This window comes from Ornithorhynchus anatinus, chromosome X1 (assembly GCF_004115215.2).
Source record: "Ornithorhynchus anatinus isolate Pmale09 chromosome X1, mOrnAna1.pri.v4, whole genome shotgun sequence".
Lineage (NCBI taxonomy): Eukaryota > Metazoa > Chordata > Mammalia > Monotremata > Ornithorhynchidae > Ornithorhynchus > Ornithorhynchus anatinus.
Window position 1 is genome coordinate 115,531,184 of NC_041749.1, and position 15,906 is coordinate 115,547,089.

Sequence of the window (15,906 nt, forward strand, 5' to 3'; positions counted from 1 at the left end):
CTGAAGCACAGAGAAGTTAAGTGACTTGCCCAAAGTCACACAGCTGACAAGCGGCAGAGCCGGGATTAGAACCCATGACCTCTGACTCCTAAGCCCGTGCTCTTTCCACTGAGCCACGCTGCTTCTCTGCCAGAGGGCCAGCTGGAGCTCTCGGCGTTGGGGAGGGCTGACCCAATGTGGCCCCGAGAGAGACCCCACACCCCACTGAACCCCGCTCATCTCACAGAGCTGGCTTGGGTCTGATGGTCCTCGGCCTCCCGGGTTCTCCCCCGTCGGCCAGCTCCGAGGTCGGGTTCACGGCCCAGCTCGGAGGTCCGGAGGTCTCAGCTGCCTCTCACCCTCAGCCAGAAAGATGTGCAGGGCGCGGTGCAGCAGGTAGACGCCCAGGCGCCGCTGCCGCCGGGGGGGCCAGCTCGCCACCACACCATAATAATTCCCCTTCTTCTGATTGGTTAGCGTCCGCATCCCTGGAGGGGAGAGGAAGGCCTTAAAGGGACCCATCTTGTAAAGGGGGGCTGGGGTACAGCATCAAATAGTGAAGGAGGGAAGGTGGGGCAAGATGGGCATCCATCAAGAGCATCCTGACCCCAATCCATCCCCCCACAAAGAGGACAACGTACCCAACGCGTCCACCAGGCAGGCTTCGCGGGTGTAGGCCTCCACTGGGATGACGTTCTGGAAGCAGTGCATGGACACCACCCCCTGCCCACTGGCCCAGATCTCCAGGATGTGGCGAACCTTGGGGCAGGCCTGGAGAGGGTGGTTGGGGGAAGGGCATCAGGGCTGGCCCCCCAACCTCACTGTCCTAACCCGCTCATGCCTCCCGCCACTCTCTCAACTTGAGGCAGAAGCCGGATCAGCCTCTGGGCCCAAGGTCTCCCAGCCTTCAGGCTGACTGGCTGGTCCCGCTTCAACTATTCCCGCCCCGCCCTGGGGGACGTGCCAAGGGTGACAAGGAGCCTGTTGGGGTTATTGGCAATGGAGCCAGGAGGGCAGTGGGGATGGGACACCCCGGTCACCTGTTTCTTGCTGCTGCGGTAATGCTTTAGGGACTCGTAGAGGTGTTGGTAAGGCCGGGACCGCTTCCCCTTGCCCACGTAGAAGATGGCGCTGGCAAAAGTCTGGAAGCACTGGGCCGGGCTAAGGGATTGGCAGCGGGCCGGCAGGTTCTGAGTCACCCTGGGAAGGAGACGGGAGGCTCTCTGGGTGCCCTCCCCTCACCCGCTGGGCACTCCTTCCCCCAGGCAGCATCCCCCCACAGCTGTACCTGGGGTCCAACAGCAGGTAGGTGAAGCTGGATTTGAGGATGCCCTCACGCCACCTTTGGCTCTTGTCTGGCTGATCGAACTGCCGGGCCAGGGCTTCCTCGTCCGCCTGGGCGTCGGGTACCTGGCCCGTCCGTAAGGCCAGGGTCAGCTCCGGGCTGTGCCCCCGGGGCACCATGGGGGAGCCAGCTAGGAAGAACCTGAATCAGAGCCAGGCCTCGCAGGACCGTGGCACCTGGGGCCTATCTGGGCATCAACCCATGGGGTCCTCCAGCCAGGCCAGAGGGAGAATACTCTGGTCCCAACTCGAATCGGGTCCGGCAGGCCTAGACCTCAGAAGGACTCTCCTGTCCTAGGCGTACCTCCCCACCTGCTCCCCCCTCGGCCCCCCGCCCTGCCCCAGGTAGGCTCTATTGGTCCTAACTGAATCAAGGCATGGTAGGGGAGGGGACGGAGTGGGAAGGGGAGAGACTCACCAGCTGGACGTCCAGGGACAGAGGTAGGTGATGCATTCTGGAGCTCCTGTAGCCACCTCAAGTAGTGTTTCCGGGTAAAAGGGGTGACGGGCCCCGGGCTTTTCCCGTGGGCACGCAGCTGACACAGGAGGTCTTGGTCGGAGAGGTCTGACAAACGGGGAGCCTCTGCAGGGGGTGTGCTCTGCTGCCTCATACAGCTGCGCCAGTCATAGATGATGGTGGTATCGGAGGCCGAAGTGTCGCTGGCGCTCTCCTCGGTGCCCGGCAGGTGCCGTTCAATCAGGCTGTGCCCAGCCATAGGATCCGTGTACAGATACTCCACGGGCTCGGGCCCCGAGAGTTGCTGGGGCCTCCCCCCGGGGGACAGGGGGGGCTCAGGGAGGGACGGTCCCTGGGCAGACAGACGGCTGAAGCTGCAGCGAGGTTGGGTTGGGTGCTGGGCCCCAGGAGCTTGCTCCGCTGCCCCTTTTTGGGCATAGCTGCTGCAGGGCCAGAGGGGCTGGGGCATCCAGGACTCTTCTTCTTCGGTAAACCACCTCTGGACACTATTTTCACTGTCTGGGGAGGACTGGTCATCTGTCAGGAAATTGTTAGATGAATTGTCACCCCCCAGGGTGCTTTGAGGGGACTGGGCACTGGGTTCAGGCCCCGCCAAAGAATCAGAGGAGACTAAGGGTGGGGGACCATCTCCCCCAGGTACTAGCAAGCTACTCTGAGAGGCTGGAGGTGAAGATAGAGGGGCACCTGGCCCGCTAAGGCTGTGGGGGAGGTCCCCAGAGAGTTGGCTGCTGCTGTGGCTGCTGCTTCCCGCATCACCATCGTCATCGCCTGGGCTGCCGGCAGCAGGTGGGGCCTCCCGTGGGGGGCTGCGGACCCGCTGGACCCTCCGCGGCAGCTCCAGACTCTCATCAAAGAGGGTGGTGGAGCTGCTGCTGTTCTGGGAGGCTGAGGCCCGCAGGCGGCTGGGAGTACGCGGAGTGACGAAGCGGTAAGACTCCTGGTGGGGGTAGTCTGGGGGGGCAAGTAGGATCCCTTGCAGTATGGCACTTAAGGGCTCCTCAGGAGCAGGACTGCCAGGGGCTTTGGGTGGGGGGACACAAGCATCCGGGTCACCGATCTCCCTGATCGGCAGGGTGTCTGACTCCGACGCCCGGCCCCGGGCATGGGGGGTGGTGGGCGGGGGAACCTTGGTGGACAGCATCATGGCTCGGAGCTCGGCCCTGAGGACAGAATTTGCTGGCCCCTCCCTGGGGGATGCTGCTGCCCACGAGAACCCCCCACACTTGGCAGAGGGTGGTGGTAGGTCAAAAGTCACCTCAGGGTCGATCTCGGTGTCCCCATGCCCAAGATGAGCAACAGGACAGGTGTCTTGGGTCTCTTTATGGGAGGGGCCAGCCTCCCTGCTGCTGCTCTCTGGTGTGCCCTCTGTCTCTTCGTCCTGGACAGGCTGGAGGTAACTGCTAGTGCCACTGCTGCCTGGATTCCCCACCTTGGCCCCCAGACCTGTGTCCCGGGGTTCCGCCTTGGCTGGGGTCCCAGGGGTGGCACAGCAGTTGTGCCAGAACAGGTAGGTACGATCCGGGGATGTGGCAGCCAACCCCAGCAATTGGCTGAGATCTTGGGAGCCGGCAGGGCAGGAGAGGTCAGAGGCCCCAAGGGCTCCTGGGGAGCTGAGAGGAAGGTCTTCCCGAGCCCAGGCCAGCTGCCCCTGAGGGGATGGCCCGAAGACGCATCCCTCTCCCCCGATGGTGATGGTGTCGGACAAGTCAGCCGGGGCGTGTCCCTCGGCTTCAGAGGAGCAGGTCCGGGGGCACCCCTCAGATGCCAGAGGACGCACGAGTCTGCTCCTCTCCTGGAGCTGGGGATCCAGCAGCCTGGGGCTTTCCGGGTTAGACCCTCCCAAGGTCAGCACCTCCTCTGTCCAGCCTGGTGGCCCCGGGGCACTCCTGAGGCCATTTCTTCTGAAGGAGCCAGCCGAGTCCTCCTCCAGGACCAGGTGGGTGCTGCTCAGAGGCCCGGAAGTCACATCGGAAAGTTCCCACAGATGGCTGGGGTCCATCCCATCCCAGTTGAACACGGAGAAGAGGCTGTTGCCCAGGTCCTCACCGCGAGCAGGAACTGGGAGATGCCCAGAAAGCACATTAGCCCCCTGCCCCTCCAAAGTCTCCTCCCTCCTCCTCCTCCTCCTCCTCCTTTAGTTTCAGGGAAAGGGGACAAGCCTAGGACTGTGCTCGGGGGTCTAGAGGAAAGAGCCCAGGCCGGGAATCAGGAGACCTGAGACCCACTGTCTAATCCTCTCTTAGATTGTGTGTTGGACCTGATCTGATTATCTCTATAATCATCATTATCATGATCACTGGAGTATTTGGTAAGTGCTTGCTATCAGCCTAGCACTGTATTAAGCATTGGGGAATGATGCAATATGATTAGATAGGGCCCAGTCCCTGTCCCACATGGGGCTTACAGTCTAATAATAATGATGGCATTTGTTAAGGGCTTACTATGTGCCAAGCACTGTTCTAAATGCTGGTAGACACAGGGTAATCAGGTTGTCCCACATAGGGATCACACTTTTAATCCTCATTTTAAAGATGAGGTAACTGAGGCAAAGAGAAGTTAAGTGACTTGCCCAAGGTCACACAGCAGACAAGTGGCTGAGCCAGGATTAGAACCCAGGACCTTCGGACTCCCAGCCCGGGTTCTTTCCACTAAGCCACGCCGCTTCTCTGAGAGGAGGGAGAACAGGGATTGACACCCCATTTTACAGATGAGGAACCTGAGGTCCAGGTAAATCTAGTAACCTTACAAAAAAGGCAATCAGAATAAATTGATTGTTTAACTAGACACATAAACGGAAGTGGTGGGGGCAAGCTATAAATGAATGTGTAACCCACAGTACCCCACCGATTTTGTTTTTATTTTGTGTATTTGTCCTTGACTTTTATGTTGTTTGGGTATTTTATTGTTTCATTGTTCCTTATATTTCTGTCACCCATCCCCTCCGCCTACCTTATATTCTTAGATTGTGAGCCCCGGAAGCCCAGGGACCATGTTTAATTCCCTCCCATGTATTCTTTCCCAGCACTCAGTTCAGGGTTCTGTTCACAGTAAGTGCATAACGAAGGCCCACAGTAAATAAAAGCAAAATCAGTGGGGTAGTGGGTTCATTCAATAGTATTTATTGAGCGCTTACTATGTGCAGAGCACTGTACTAAGCGCTTGGGATGAACAAGTTGGCAACAGATAGAGACAGTCCCTGCCGTTTGACGGGTTTACAGTCTAATCGACGGGCTTACAGTCTAATCGACACATTCATTTATAGCTTGCCCGCAGCACTTGCATTTATGTGTCTGATTATATAATCAATTTATTCCTATTACCTTTTTTGTAAGGTTTCCCAGCATTTAGTTCAGGGTTCTGTACACAGTAAGTGCCTAACAAAGGTCACTACTACTACAGCTAAGTGCTATTTTAAGCACTAGATTGTAAAATCCTTGAGGGCAGGGATATGTCTACCTACTATACTGTACTCTCCCAAGCCCTCCTTACAATGCTCTGCACACAGTAAGCGCTGAATGTATACCATTGATTGTATGATTGATGATTGTGGTAGCTAATGAGCTCTTATTATTATTATGGCATTTGTTAAGCGCTTACTATATGCCAGGCACTGTACTAAGCACTGGGGTGGATACAGGCAAATCGGGTTGAACACAGTCTGATGTGGAGTTATTCTCGCCTTGTCTTAAGCCGTCGAGTCGTCTTTGACCCACAGAGACACCATGGACTCATCTCTCCCAGAACGCCCCACCTCCAACTGCAATCGTTCTGGTAGTGGATCCATAGAGTTTTCTTGGTAAAAATACGGAAGCGGTTTACCGTTGCCTCCTTCTGTGCAGTAAACTTGAGTCTTCGCCCTTGTTTCTCTCCCACGCTGCTGCTGCCCAGCATGGGTGAGTTTTGACTGGTAGCAGTTTGCCTTCTACTCACTAGCCACTGCCCAAGCTAGGAATGGAATGGATAGGCCTCTGCCTGACTTTCCCTCCTGTAGTCGAGACTGGTAGAGTACTGGGAGCTCTCCAGGTGTGACCCTGAGAGGGGTGGAATTATTCAGGGAAGTCTTAGTGCAAGGGTTGGAATTTTAGGAGGACTTTAATCCTAAAGGGAAGCAACATGGCTTAGTGGATAGAGCAAGGGCTTGGGAGTCAGAAGGACCTGGGTTCTAATCCTGACTCCACCACTCTTCTGCTGTGTGACCTTAGCAAGTCACTTCACTTCTCTGTGCCTCAGTTACCTCATCTGTAAAATGGGGATTAAGAGTGTGAGCCCCATGTGGGACAGGGACTGTGTCTAACCTGATTAACTTGTATCTATCCCAGCGCTTAGAACAGTGTGTGGCGCATAGTAAGCGCTTAACAAATTGTTAATCAATTAACCAATCAATAAATAGTATGTATTTAATGCCTACTGTGTGCAGAGACCTGCGCTAAATGCTTTGGCACATAAGAAAGGCTTAAAATGATAATAATAATAATAATAACAGCAACTATGATGCTGGTCCCAGAAAATGGAAAGGCTTGTGGGAATAAAGGGCGTCCTGCATTCTTCTTCCATGCTCCTTGCCACCTAGACCAATTCACTCCATCGCTAGAAGCAGTGTGGCTTAGTGGAAAGAGCCTGGGCTTGGGAGTCAGAGATCGTGGGTTCTAATCCCACCTCTGCCACTTGTCAGCTGAGTGACTTTGGGCAAGTCACTTAACTTCTCTGTGCCTCATCTGTAAAATGGGGATTAAGACTGTGAGCTCCATGAAGGACAACCTGATTACCTTGTTTCTACCCCAGTGCTTAGAACAGTGCTTGGCACATAGTGAACGCTTAACAAATACCATCATGATCATTATTATTATTCTTATTCTTACCAGTGTCTGGCCCGCCCCCGGCACCTGGACCTACCTTAATCCCACCCTCCCCAACTCCGGTTGGGGAACGTTATCAGGTGGCGCCACCTGGTGGCCGGATTATGGTAACGTCGACTAGAGTAGTCTGGATTTCGGAACTCTCCGACCCTGCCTTACCTGCTCTCTTCCCTCCCCCGCTGCAGGCCACCTTGGCTTACCACACGGCCCCTCTTCCTCATCCACAGAAACTTGGCATTCCCGCAGGATCCGGACGCACTCTTTGTTCCCCTGCTCCAGGGCCAAGTCAATGGCTCGGTTTCCATCCTGGGGAACAACAAGATGAGAAAGCTTCTGAGTTGGGGTCCTCGGGCAGCCCCCATGTCTGTCCCCAGGCGGATGAGAGGAGACAGCCTTGCACAGACTGGGCCGGGTTCAGCTGCGGGGGCGGGGGGAGGGGGTCAGGAAGTCCGAGGTCCCATCAAGTACCATGGCTGTGATTTAGCCTGTAGTATAGTAGGCACGGAGGGGAGGGGGGAAGGGGAGAGGGGATATGGGTGGGAGGAGGGGGAGGCGGCACGGTCCCTGCCTTCCACAGTCTGGTGGGTTCAGAGGGTGAGCACTGATTGGTTGGTTGATGAACTGATTAGCTGATTGAGGCTGACCTGATCCTGAAGCTCGGGGTTCCCTCCTTTCTTCAGCAAGAGCTTCAAGCACTTGTAGCAGCCCCAGGAGGCAGCCACGTGCAGTGGAGTCAGCGCGTCCACAGACCTAAAATGAAAGCCTGGGGTTTGGGTGGAGTGTGGGAGGGGGAAATTCAGTCTCCCCCTCACAGATCCTGAAAGGGGTCAGGAGACACAAGCCACCAGTGGAAAGAGCACAGGCTTTGGAGTCAGAGTTCATGGGTTTGAATCCCGGCTCGGCCACTTGTCAGCTGTGTGACTTTGGGCAAGTCACTTAACTTCTCTGTGCCTCAGTTACCTCATCTGTAAAATGGGGAGTAAGACTGTGAGCCCCACGTGGGACAACCTGATTCCCCTGTGTCTACCCCAGCGCTTAGAACAGTGCTTGGCACATAGTAAGCGCTTAACAAATACCAACATTATTATTATTATTATTAGGGGAAAAGGGATGGCCTGGACCAAGCCACCCACCAGCACGGAGCCTGGTTTGGCATCTCAGTCCACCTGGGGGGGTCAGTAGCCCCAGGAAGGGGCATGTAGGGTGTCCCTCCCTCAAAGCTCAGCTGTCTGGATAAAATCAATCCAACCATGATATTTACTGAGCACTTACTGCGTGCAGAGCATGGAACACAGCAATAGAGCTGGTAGACGCAATCCCCGCCTACAAGGGACTTTGGGGTGGGGGGAGGGGGGTAGCACTGAGCCTCTGGATCCCCAAGCGTTCAGGTTCTCAGGATCCCAGCAGCCTCTGGGAGACAGCTACCTGGCATTGGGATCCCCGCCATGCTGCAGCAACAGACTCAGACAGCGCACCCCACTCTCCCGCTCCTTGCCGGCTGCGAGGTGGATGGCAGCCGCACCATCGGGCAGCACCAGATTGGGATCCGCACCCTGTTTCAGAAGTGCTTCCACGCTCCTGCGGGACAGAGAAGGCAGCCCACCTTGTCTTTCCTGATGGGGAGAGTGTGACCCAAGGCTGAGGCCTCCACTTAGTACAGTGTTCTGCCCACAGTAAGCACTCAATAAATACGATTGAATGAGTGAATGAATGAATGAATCTATGCAGTAGCAGTTTAGAATAGACCCCTCGATAGTATTTATTGAGCGCATACTTGGTGCAGAGTACTGTACTAGGCAGTTGCTGTTGAACCTGTTTCTCCACCACCCCCATCAGGATCTCCCTAAGGGCAGGTCGGTTGCCTGGCATGGAGCCCAGAGACTGGTACACCACTCTGCCACTTGAGAGTACTCAAAACAGGGTTGTGGCCAAATGACACAACAGTACCCTGATTCTGGGGTCACTGGATCTCATCACTCATTCATTCATTCGATCATATTTATTGAGTGCTTACTGCAGGCAGAGCACTGTACTAGGTGCTTGGGAAAGTACAATACAATAAACAGTGACATTCCCTGCCCACAATGAGCTCGCAGTCTAGAGTGGGGGAGACGGACATCAATACAAATAGATAAAATTACAGATATGTACCTAAGTGCTTTGGGGATGGGGCAGGGGGGAGAGCAAAGGGAGCAAGTCAGGGTGACGCAAAAGGGAGTGGGAGATGAGGAAAGGTGGGGCTTAGTCTGGGAAGGCCTCTTGGAGGAGGTGTGCCTTCAATAAGGCTTTGAAGCAGGGGAGAGTAGTTGTCTGTCGGATTAGAGGAGGGAGGGCGTTCCAGGCCAGAGGCAGGACGTGGGCTAGGGGTCAGCAGAGGGACAGGTGAGATTGAGGCACGGTGAGAAGGTTAGCAGTAGAGGAGCTTAGCTTGCGGGCTGGGTTGTAGAAGGAGAGACACGAGGTCAGGTAGGACAATTCCTACCCAACAATGGGCTCACAGTCTAGAAGGGGGAGACAGACAACAAAATGAAACAAGTAGAGAGGCATCAATACCATCAAAACAGATAAATAGAATTATAGATATATACACATCATTAATAAAAAAAAGTAATAAATATATACAAATATACACAAGTGCTGTGGGAAGGGGAAGGGGGTAGAGCAGAGGGAGGGAGTAGGGGTGATGGGGAAGGGAGGAGGAGCAGAGGAAAAGGGAGGGGGGCTCAGTCTGGGAAGGCCTCCTGGAGGAGGTGAGCTCTCAGTAGGGCTTTGAAGAGGGGAAGAGAGCTAGTTTGGCGGATGTGAGGAGGGAGGGCATTCCGGGCCAGAGGTAGGACGTGGGCCAGGGGTTGAGGGCGGGACAGGCGAGAACGAGGTACACTGAGGAGGTTGGCGGCAGAGGAGCGGAGTGTGCGGGCTGGGCACTTACCTACCTTGGTTACTTACCTATGCCTCTCCACATCATGCCCAAAGTCCTAACCATTGGCTTTAAATTGCTCAATCACCCCCTCCCTCTTACCTATCCACTCTCCTCCCACTACATCTCCACACTTGACTCCTTTCAAGTCAACCTATTCAGAGCAGCATGGCCTAGTGGAAAGGGCCTGGGCATCAATCAGAGGACTTGGGTTCCAATCCCAGCTCTGTCACATGTCTGCTGTGTCACCTTGGGAAAGTCCTTTAACTTCTCTGTGCCTCAGTTACCTCATCTGTACAACGGGGATTACTACAAGCCCCATGTGGGATAGGGACTTTGTCCAACTTGACTCACTTGTATCTACTTCAGCACTTAGTTCAGTGCCTGGCACGTCGTAAGCACTAACAAATACCATTTTAAAAACAAGCAAGAAAACTCTTCCCTCCTACTCAGTGTGTCTCGTTTTCATCTTTTCCGCCCACCTTTTTGCTCACACCCTCCCTTTTGCTGGGAAACTCCCTCCCCTTTCAAATCAGCCAGACCACAGTTCTTCTCATCTTCTCCAGGAGGCCTTCCGTGATTGATTTTTCTTTGCCTCAAGTCACATCTTCTCAAATATCACCTCAGTGCTTCTACTCCATATCACCCTACGTGCTTTACTATTAGAGCACTTAAGCATCAACACTTTACCATTCTCTTCTTCCTCCTCTCGGTAACTTCCTTGCCCCACCCCTAAACCCCTGCGTCATTTAAATTTGAGCAACAAGTCGGGGCTAGTGCTGGAGGAGTCTGCAGCTAGGTCCCCATTTTGGACCTTTTCTGAGTGGGGCGTAATCGGGGACAATCTGGGTGTCTGGATGCCCTCGAGGCTGGGCCCTTGGCAGCTCCCCCACCCCACCACTATTGCCGGCACCCAGCTCCTCTTGTCTAAGACTTCTGAGCCCACGCTCCCAGCTGCTCTCCCCTTTAATCTCCCTCCCTCTCCCACCCCAAGGCTCTACCCTTCCTCCATTCATTCAATCGTGCGTTCAGTCGTATTTATCGAGAGCTTACTGTGTGCGGAACCCTGTACCGAGCGCTTGTAAATTACAATTCAGCAACAAAGAGAGACAATCCCTGCCCACACAGGGTTTACAGTCTAGAAGGCGGAGGGGGGAGGGGGGAGGACGGGACGGGGGGCAGACAGACATCAAAACAAGTGAAGAGGTGTCAGTAGCATCAATATGATATTCACTTCCACCCCGGGCTTTGTACACTAAGGAGTCGGTTCTTCTTTCCTGCCAGGACCCCTCCGGAGGTGCCGGAAACCCTGGCCTCACCTGGAAAGCGCTCGGAATAGGGCATGCACGGCCCGGCCTGGCACGGCCGAGGCCAACTCGGGGGATGAGGAGAAAAGAGGGAACTGGGGCCGGACGCGTGGGCAGAGGGGAGGGAGGGGGGACTGCTGGGGGGCGGAGGCTGGAGACCCGGGGGCCGCCTGGGGGCTCAGGACGCCGGGGATCGGGGTGCCGGGGGCCCGAGGGCGAGGGTGTCTTACGGCGCCTCCTCGTTGTGCAGCGCCGCGCGAAGCCTGGTCGCCAGGGCGGCCGCAGTCATGCCGGCGGGTAGAGGGGCACGCTCCTGGGCCGGCCGCTTCCCGCCCCGGCCGTCGCCATCTCCATCTCCAACTTCCCGCCTCCGTTGACCGCGCCTCCGCTCATTGGTCTCCGCCTCGGCCGGGCGCGGCCAGTGACGAGAGGCCGCGGAGAGGAGCCGGAATCTGCGGCGCAGCCCCTGCCAGAAGCTGGGCCGCATCGCGGGCCCGGGGCTCTGGCCGTTCGCCCCGGCGCCCGGCCGCAGGGACTGGTCGCCAGACCGCCCCGAGGGCGGTCGTGGGTCCCGCCTCGTACAGCTTTGATAACCACTTCTGGCTCAAGGCGATAACGAGCAGACGGGACGGCCAAACGAGCTCACCTCCTCCAGGAGGCCTTCCCAGACTGCCAAGGAGATAACGAGCAGCCGGGACGGCCAAACGAACTTTCTTCCCCCACTTCAAAGCCCTACCGAGAGCTCACCCCCTCCAGGAGGCCTTCCCAGACTGAGCTCCCCTTTCCCTCCGCTCCCCCTCCCCTCAGCACTGTGCTCATTTGTATATATTACCCTATTAATTTTGTTAATGAGGTGTAGTTGGCATTTGTTAAGCACTTACTATGTGCCAAGCACTGTTCTAAGCGCTGGGGGGATACAAGGCGATCAGGTTGTCCCACATGGGGCTCCCAGTCTTCATCCCCATTTTGCAGATGAGGGAACTGAGGCCCAGAGAAGTGAAGTGACTTGCCCAAAGTCACACAGCTGACAAGCGGCAGAGCCGGAATTCGAACCCATGACCCCTGACTCCCAAGCCCGGGCTCTTTCCACTGAGCCACGCTGCATCCCCTTGATTCTATTTATCTTGATGTTGTTTTGTTTTGTTCTGTCTTGCATTGCTGTCTGTCTCCCCCGTTTGTGCGCCTGTCATTGGGCAGGGATTCTCTATCTGTTGCCGAATTGTACATTCCAAGCGCTTAGTACAGTGCTCTGCACATAGTAAGCACTCAATAAATACTAATGAATGAATGAGTGACGGGACAGGCTGCGGCCAGCTTGGGCCTCTGGCTTCCTGTTTAGGAAAAGCCTTAGACAAAGTGACAGCAAATGGATCCTAAGCTCTCCTCTACTGTGAGAAGCGGCACCCCTGAAGCAGCATGGCCCTACGGAAAAGAGAACGGCCTTGGACCACAGTTCTCGTCCCTGCTTTTTTTTATTATTTTATCCTATTTAAGTGCTTACAATGTGCCAGGCACTGTTCTAAGCACTGGGGTAGATACAAAGGTTGTTAACAGTCCCTGGCCCATACGGTGCTCACAGTCTTAATCCCCATTTTGTAGATGAGGTAACAGACACAGACAAGTTAGGTGACTTGCCCAAGGTCACACAGCAGACAAGTGAAGGACCCGGGATTAATAATAATAATGATGTTGGTATTTGTTAAACGCTTACTATGTGCCAAGCACTGTTCTAAGCGCTGGGGTAGATACAAATTAACCAGGTTGTCCCACGTGGGGCTCCCAGTCTTCATCCCCATTTTACAGATGAGGGAATGGAGGCCCGGAGAAGTGAAGTGACTTGCCCAAGGTCACCCAGCCAACAAGTGGCAGAGTCGTGATTAGAACCCAGGCTCTTCTGACTCTCAGGCCTGTGCTCTATCCACTAGGCCACGCTGCTTCTCTAGGCCAGCTCTGTCATTTGCCAGCCCACCAAGTGACAGGAACTTCTCTAGGCCACAGTTCTCTCATCTGTAAAATGGGGATCAAATGCCCATTTTCCCTCTTAGACTCTGAGCCCCATGTGGGACAGGGACTGAGTCCAATATGCTTAAACTGGATCAATCCCAGCACTTCTCAGTGCTTGGCACATAGTAAAGGCTTAAAGGTTTTAAAGTACTCAGACTTCCTATTACAGCCCAGCCCACATACTACACTCCGCTAACACCAACCTAAAATACTAATATATGGTATTTGCTAAGCACTTACTATGTGTCAGGCACTGTTCTAAGCACTGGGATAGATACAAGATAATCCGGTTGGACACAATCCCTGTCCCACACGAGGCTTGTAGTCTTTTACAGATGAGGGAACTGAGGCCCAGAAAAGTGAAGTGACTTGCCCAAGGCCATTCAGCAGACCAGTGGCAGGGCTGGGATTTGAACCTGGGTCCTTCTGACTCTCAGGCCCGTGCTCTAACCATTAGGCAATGCTGCTTCTCACGTGATCGAGTCCTCCCCTCTATGAAGCCCGCTATGTTCAGCTCTTGGGCTTTCTGCAGGTGGTATTATGGAGCCTCAGACCTGACCTAAATTCCAGGTGTCTGCTGCAATAAGCATCTTCTTGCTTTAAAGGACCAAGACGCAGCATTTGATGATAGGAGCTTTATTTCATTGCCAGAAACAGCCAACGTGGCTACGCAAATTCCACCACCTTTCAACAGGGGCACGATGATCTGCTGAAATAGGATAGAGCTGTTTTAGGGGTATAGATCCCTGGCAGATGAGATCAAATCAACCACTGGGCAAACTTTCTACAAATTTTGGACCCATCTTCCTTCATTTTGAAGACACCCAGGGTGAGCTGAGTTGGCTCCAGAAAACATCTTCTTCCCAAGTTCCAAGGAAACAAGGGACACCATTATCTGGAGCTGATTCCCAGTCACTTAAATGAGTGACCCAGGTTGGTGCCTCAACGCAGCCAACTGATGTCCCTGGGGAGTTGGCAAGGTTCTACACCTCTCAACATATGGGTTGAAAGGAGTGTAAACCTGACCCACAGAATCGCTCTCCAAATGCAATGTAGTCTGGCAGCTAATGCAGTATTAATATTGACAAATATCAACAGTCATTATGACTAGCATACACAACTTTACACTAACCCAAACAAAAACACAAAATGCAGTATTGATATTGACAAATATCAAGTCATTATGACTAGTAATTTGCAACTTTACACTAACCCAAGCAAAAAGACCAAAATGCAGTATTGATTTTGACAAATATCAACAGTCATTATGACTAGTGTATGCAACTTTCCACTAACCCAAACAAAAACAACACCACAAAAACCCACAAACGTATGCCTGGATTGCAAATGTAGCCTAAAAGCTAACGCCCCTAAGCGGTTGGGTTAATTTGAGTTATGTATCACAACATACCAGAAGTCACCGTGGAACTTGGAAAGCAAAATGACAACTTATTAGTAGTAGATAATGAATTTCTTCATATATTTTATTGAAACCATAACATTATCCGCAAGGCCTCATAACTTGATTCAAACAGTGCAAGATATGGTCTGCCCCTCAAAAGAAGTACGATTTACTTCAGATGGGGGCACGTGTTAGGAAGATCAATTGGTTTCTAAGCATAGTTCATCTCTGGTGTGAAAGCATCTTGGGTTGCTATTACTACTAATAATAATTATGGTTAATAGCTTATCATTTACGGAGCACTCACTGTATTAAGAGCTGGGGTAGATACAAGATAACTAGGTTGAACACATTGCCTTTGTCCCACATGGGGGCTCACAGTCTAAGTAGAAGAGAGTAGGATTTAAATAATAATTATGGTATTTGTTAAGCGCTTACTATGTGCGAGGCACTGTACTAGGCCCGAGGGTGAATACGGGCAAATTGGATTGGACACAGTCCGTGTCACACGGGGTTCACAGTCTCAATTCCCATTTAACAGATGAGGTAACTGAGGCCCAGAGAAGTGAAGTGACTTGCCCAAGGTCACACAAGAGACAAGTGGCAGAGGCACAATTAGAACCCATGACCTTCTGACTCCCAGGTCCATGCTCTATCCGCTATGCCATGCTGCTTCTGTAAAAAGTCTACTACGCCATCTCTAAAAAGCCCATTTTACAGATGAGCAAAGTGAAGCCCAGAAGTTAAGTGACTTGCCCAAGGTCCCATAACAGACAAGAGGCAGAGCCAAAATTAGAACCCACAACCTGTGACTTCCAGATCTGTGCTCTTTCCACTAGGGCACGCTACTTAACCAACTTAATGGAAATACAAAATATGAGATCCAATTCCATACAAAGGGGACTCAACCTACATGAAACAAGAGCATCAGCTATTGCCCCAGCTCCCTAGAGCATTTAGCTGCAGAATTAACTTCTTCAGTTATCTACTACATTTTAACATCTTTCGGCCACAATCCCTGGCACCATTACTTCCATCTCGTCTATCTCGCCACTTACCTCTCGCCCACAATGTGTCTCTGGCCTGAAACGCCCTCCCTGTTCTTATCTGACAGACATTACTCTCCCCACCTTCAAAGCCTTATTAAAAAATCACATCTCCTAGAGGCCTTCCCCAGCTAATCCTTCATTCATTTTCTTCCTCTCCCACACCCTTCTGCGTCACTCCACCACTAGGATTTGCACCTTTTATTCACCCCTCCCTCAGCCCCATAGCACTTATGTACATATCCACAATTTATTTAATGTCTATCTTTCCCTCTAGACTGTAAGTTTGTTGTGGGGAGGGCACAGGTCTACCAACTCTGCTATACTGTACTCTTCCAAGGGCTTCTTCAAAACATACAACTAACAAATATCATCATCATTACTATTATTAAAACCCAGAAGTTGGGCAACAGACCAAGATCAATCAATCCTATTTATTGAGCGCAGGGCACAAGACGGTTTCCATTTCACCTCAGAAACCTCCAGAGCCCGTCAATCAGCACCAGCAGTAGTTATGTCTAGCTCTGATAGGGCCTGGGAGGCTAGTGTCTGCCTCTCCTCTGTTGGATCTGT

At 53.2% G+C, this 15,906-nt stretch overlaps 1 protein-coding gene and 1 non-coding gene across 2 annotated transcripts; both read right to left on the reverse strand.

Moving 5' to 3' along the window:
* Positions 1 to 123: 123 nt before the first annotated feature.
* Positions 124 to 11,190, reverse strand: ANKLE1 (ankyrin repeat and LEM domain containing 1). Its single transcript, XM_039910087.1, has 9 exons — positions 11,112 to 11,190; positions 8,083 to 8,235; positions 7,302 to 7,407; positions 6,858 to 6,963; positions 1,751 to 3,859; positions 1,268 to 1,454; positions 1,020 to 1,179; positions 621 to 750; positions 124 to 467 (listed from the first exon to the last, which is right to left on the reverse strand). The coding sequence occupies exons 1-9, from the start codon at positions 11,168 to 11,170 to the stop codon at positions 295 to 297; spliced, it is 3,183 nt and encodes a 1,060-aa protein (XP_039766021.1). The 5' UTR covers positions 11,171 to 11,190; the 3' UTR covers positions 124 to 294.
* Positions 5,705 to 5,842, reverse strand: LOC114807232. The gene has a single exon (XR_003755284.1). It is a non-coding gene; the product is annotated as a small nucleolar RNA SNORA7 (small nucleolar RNA).
* Positions 11,191 to 15,906: the final 4,716 nt, after the last annotated feature.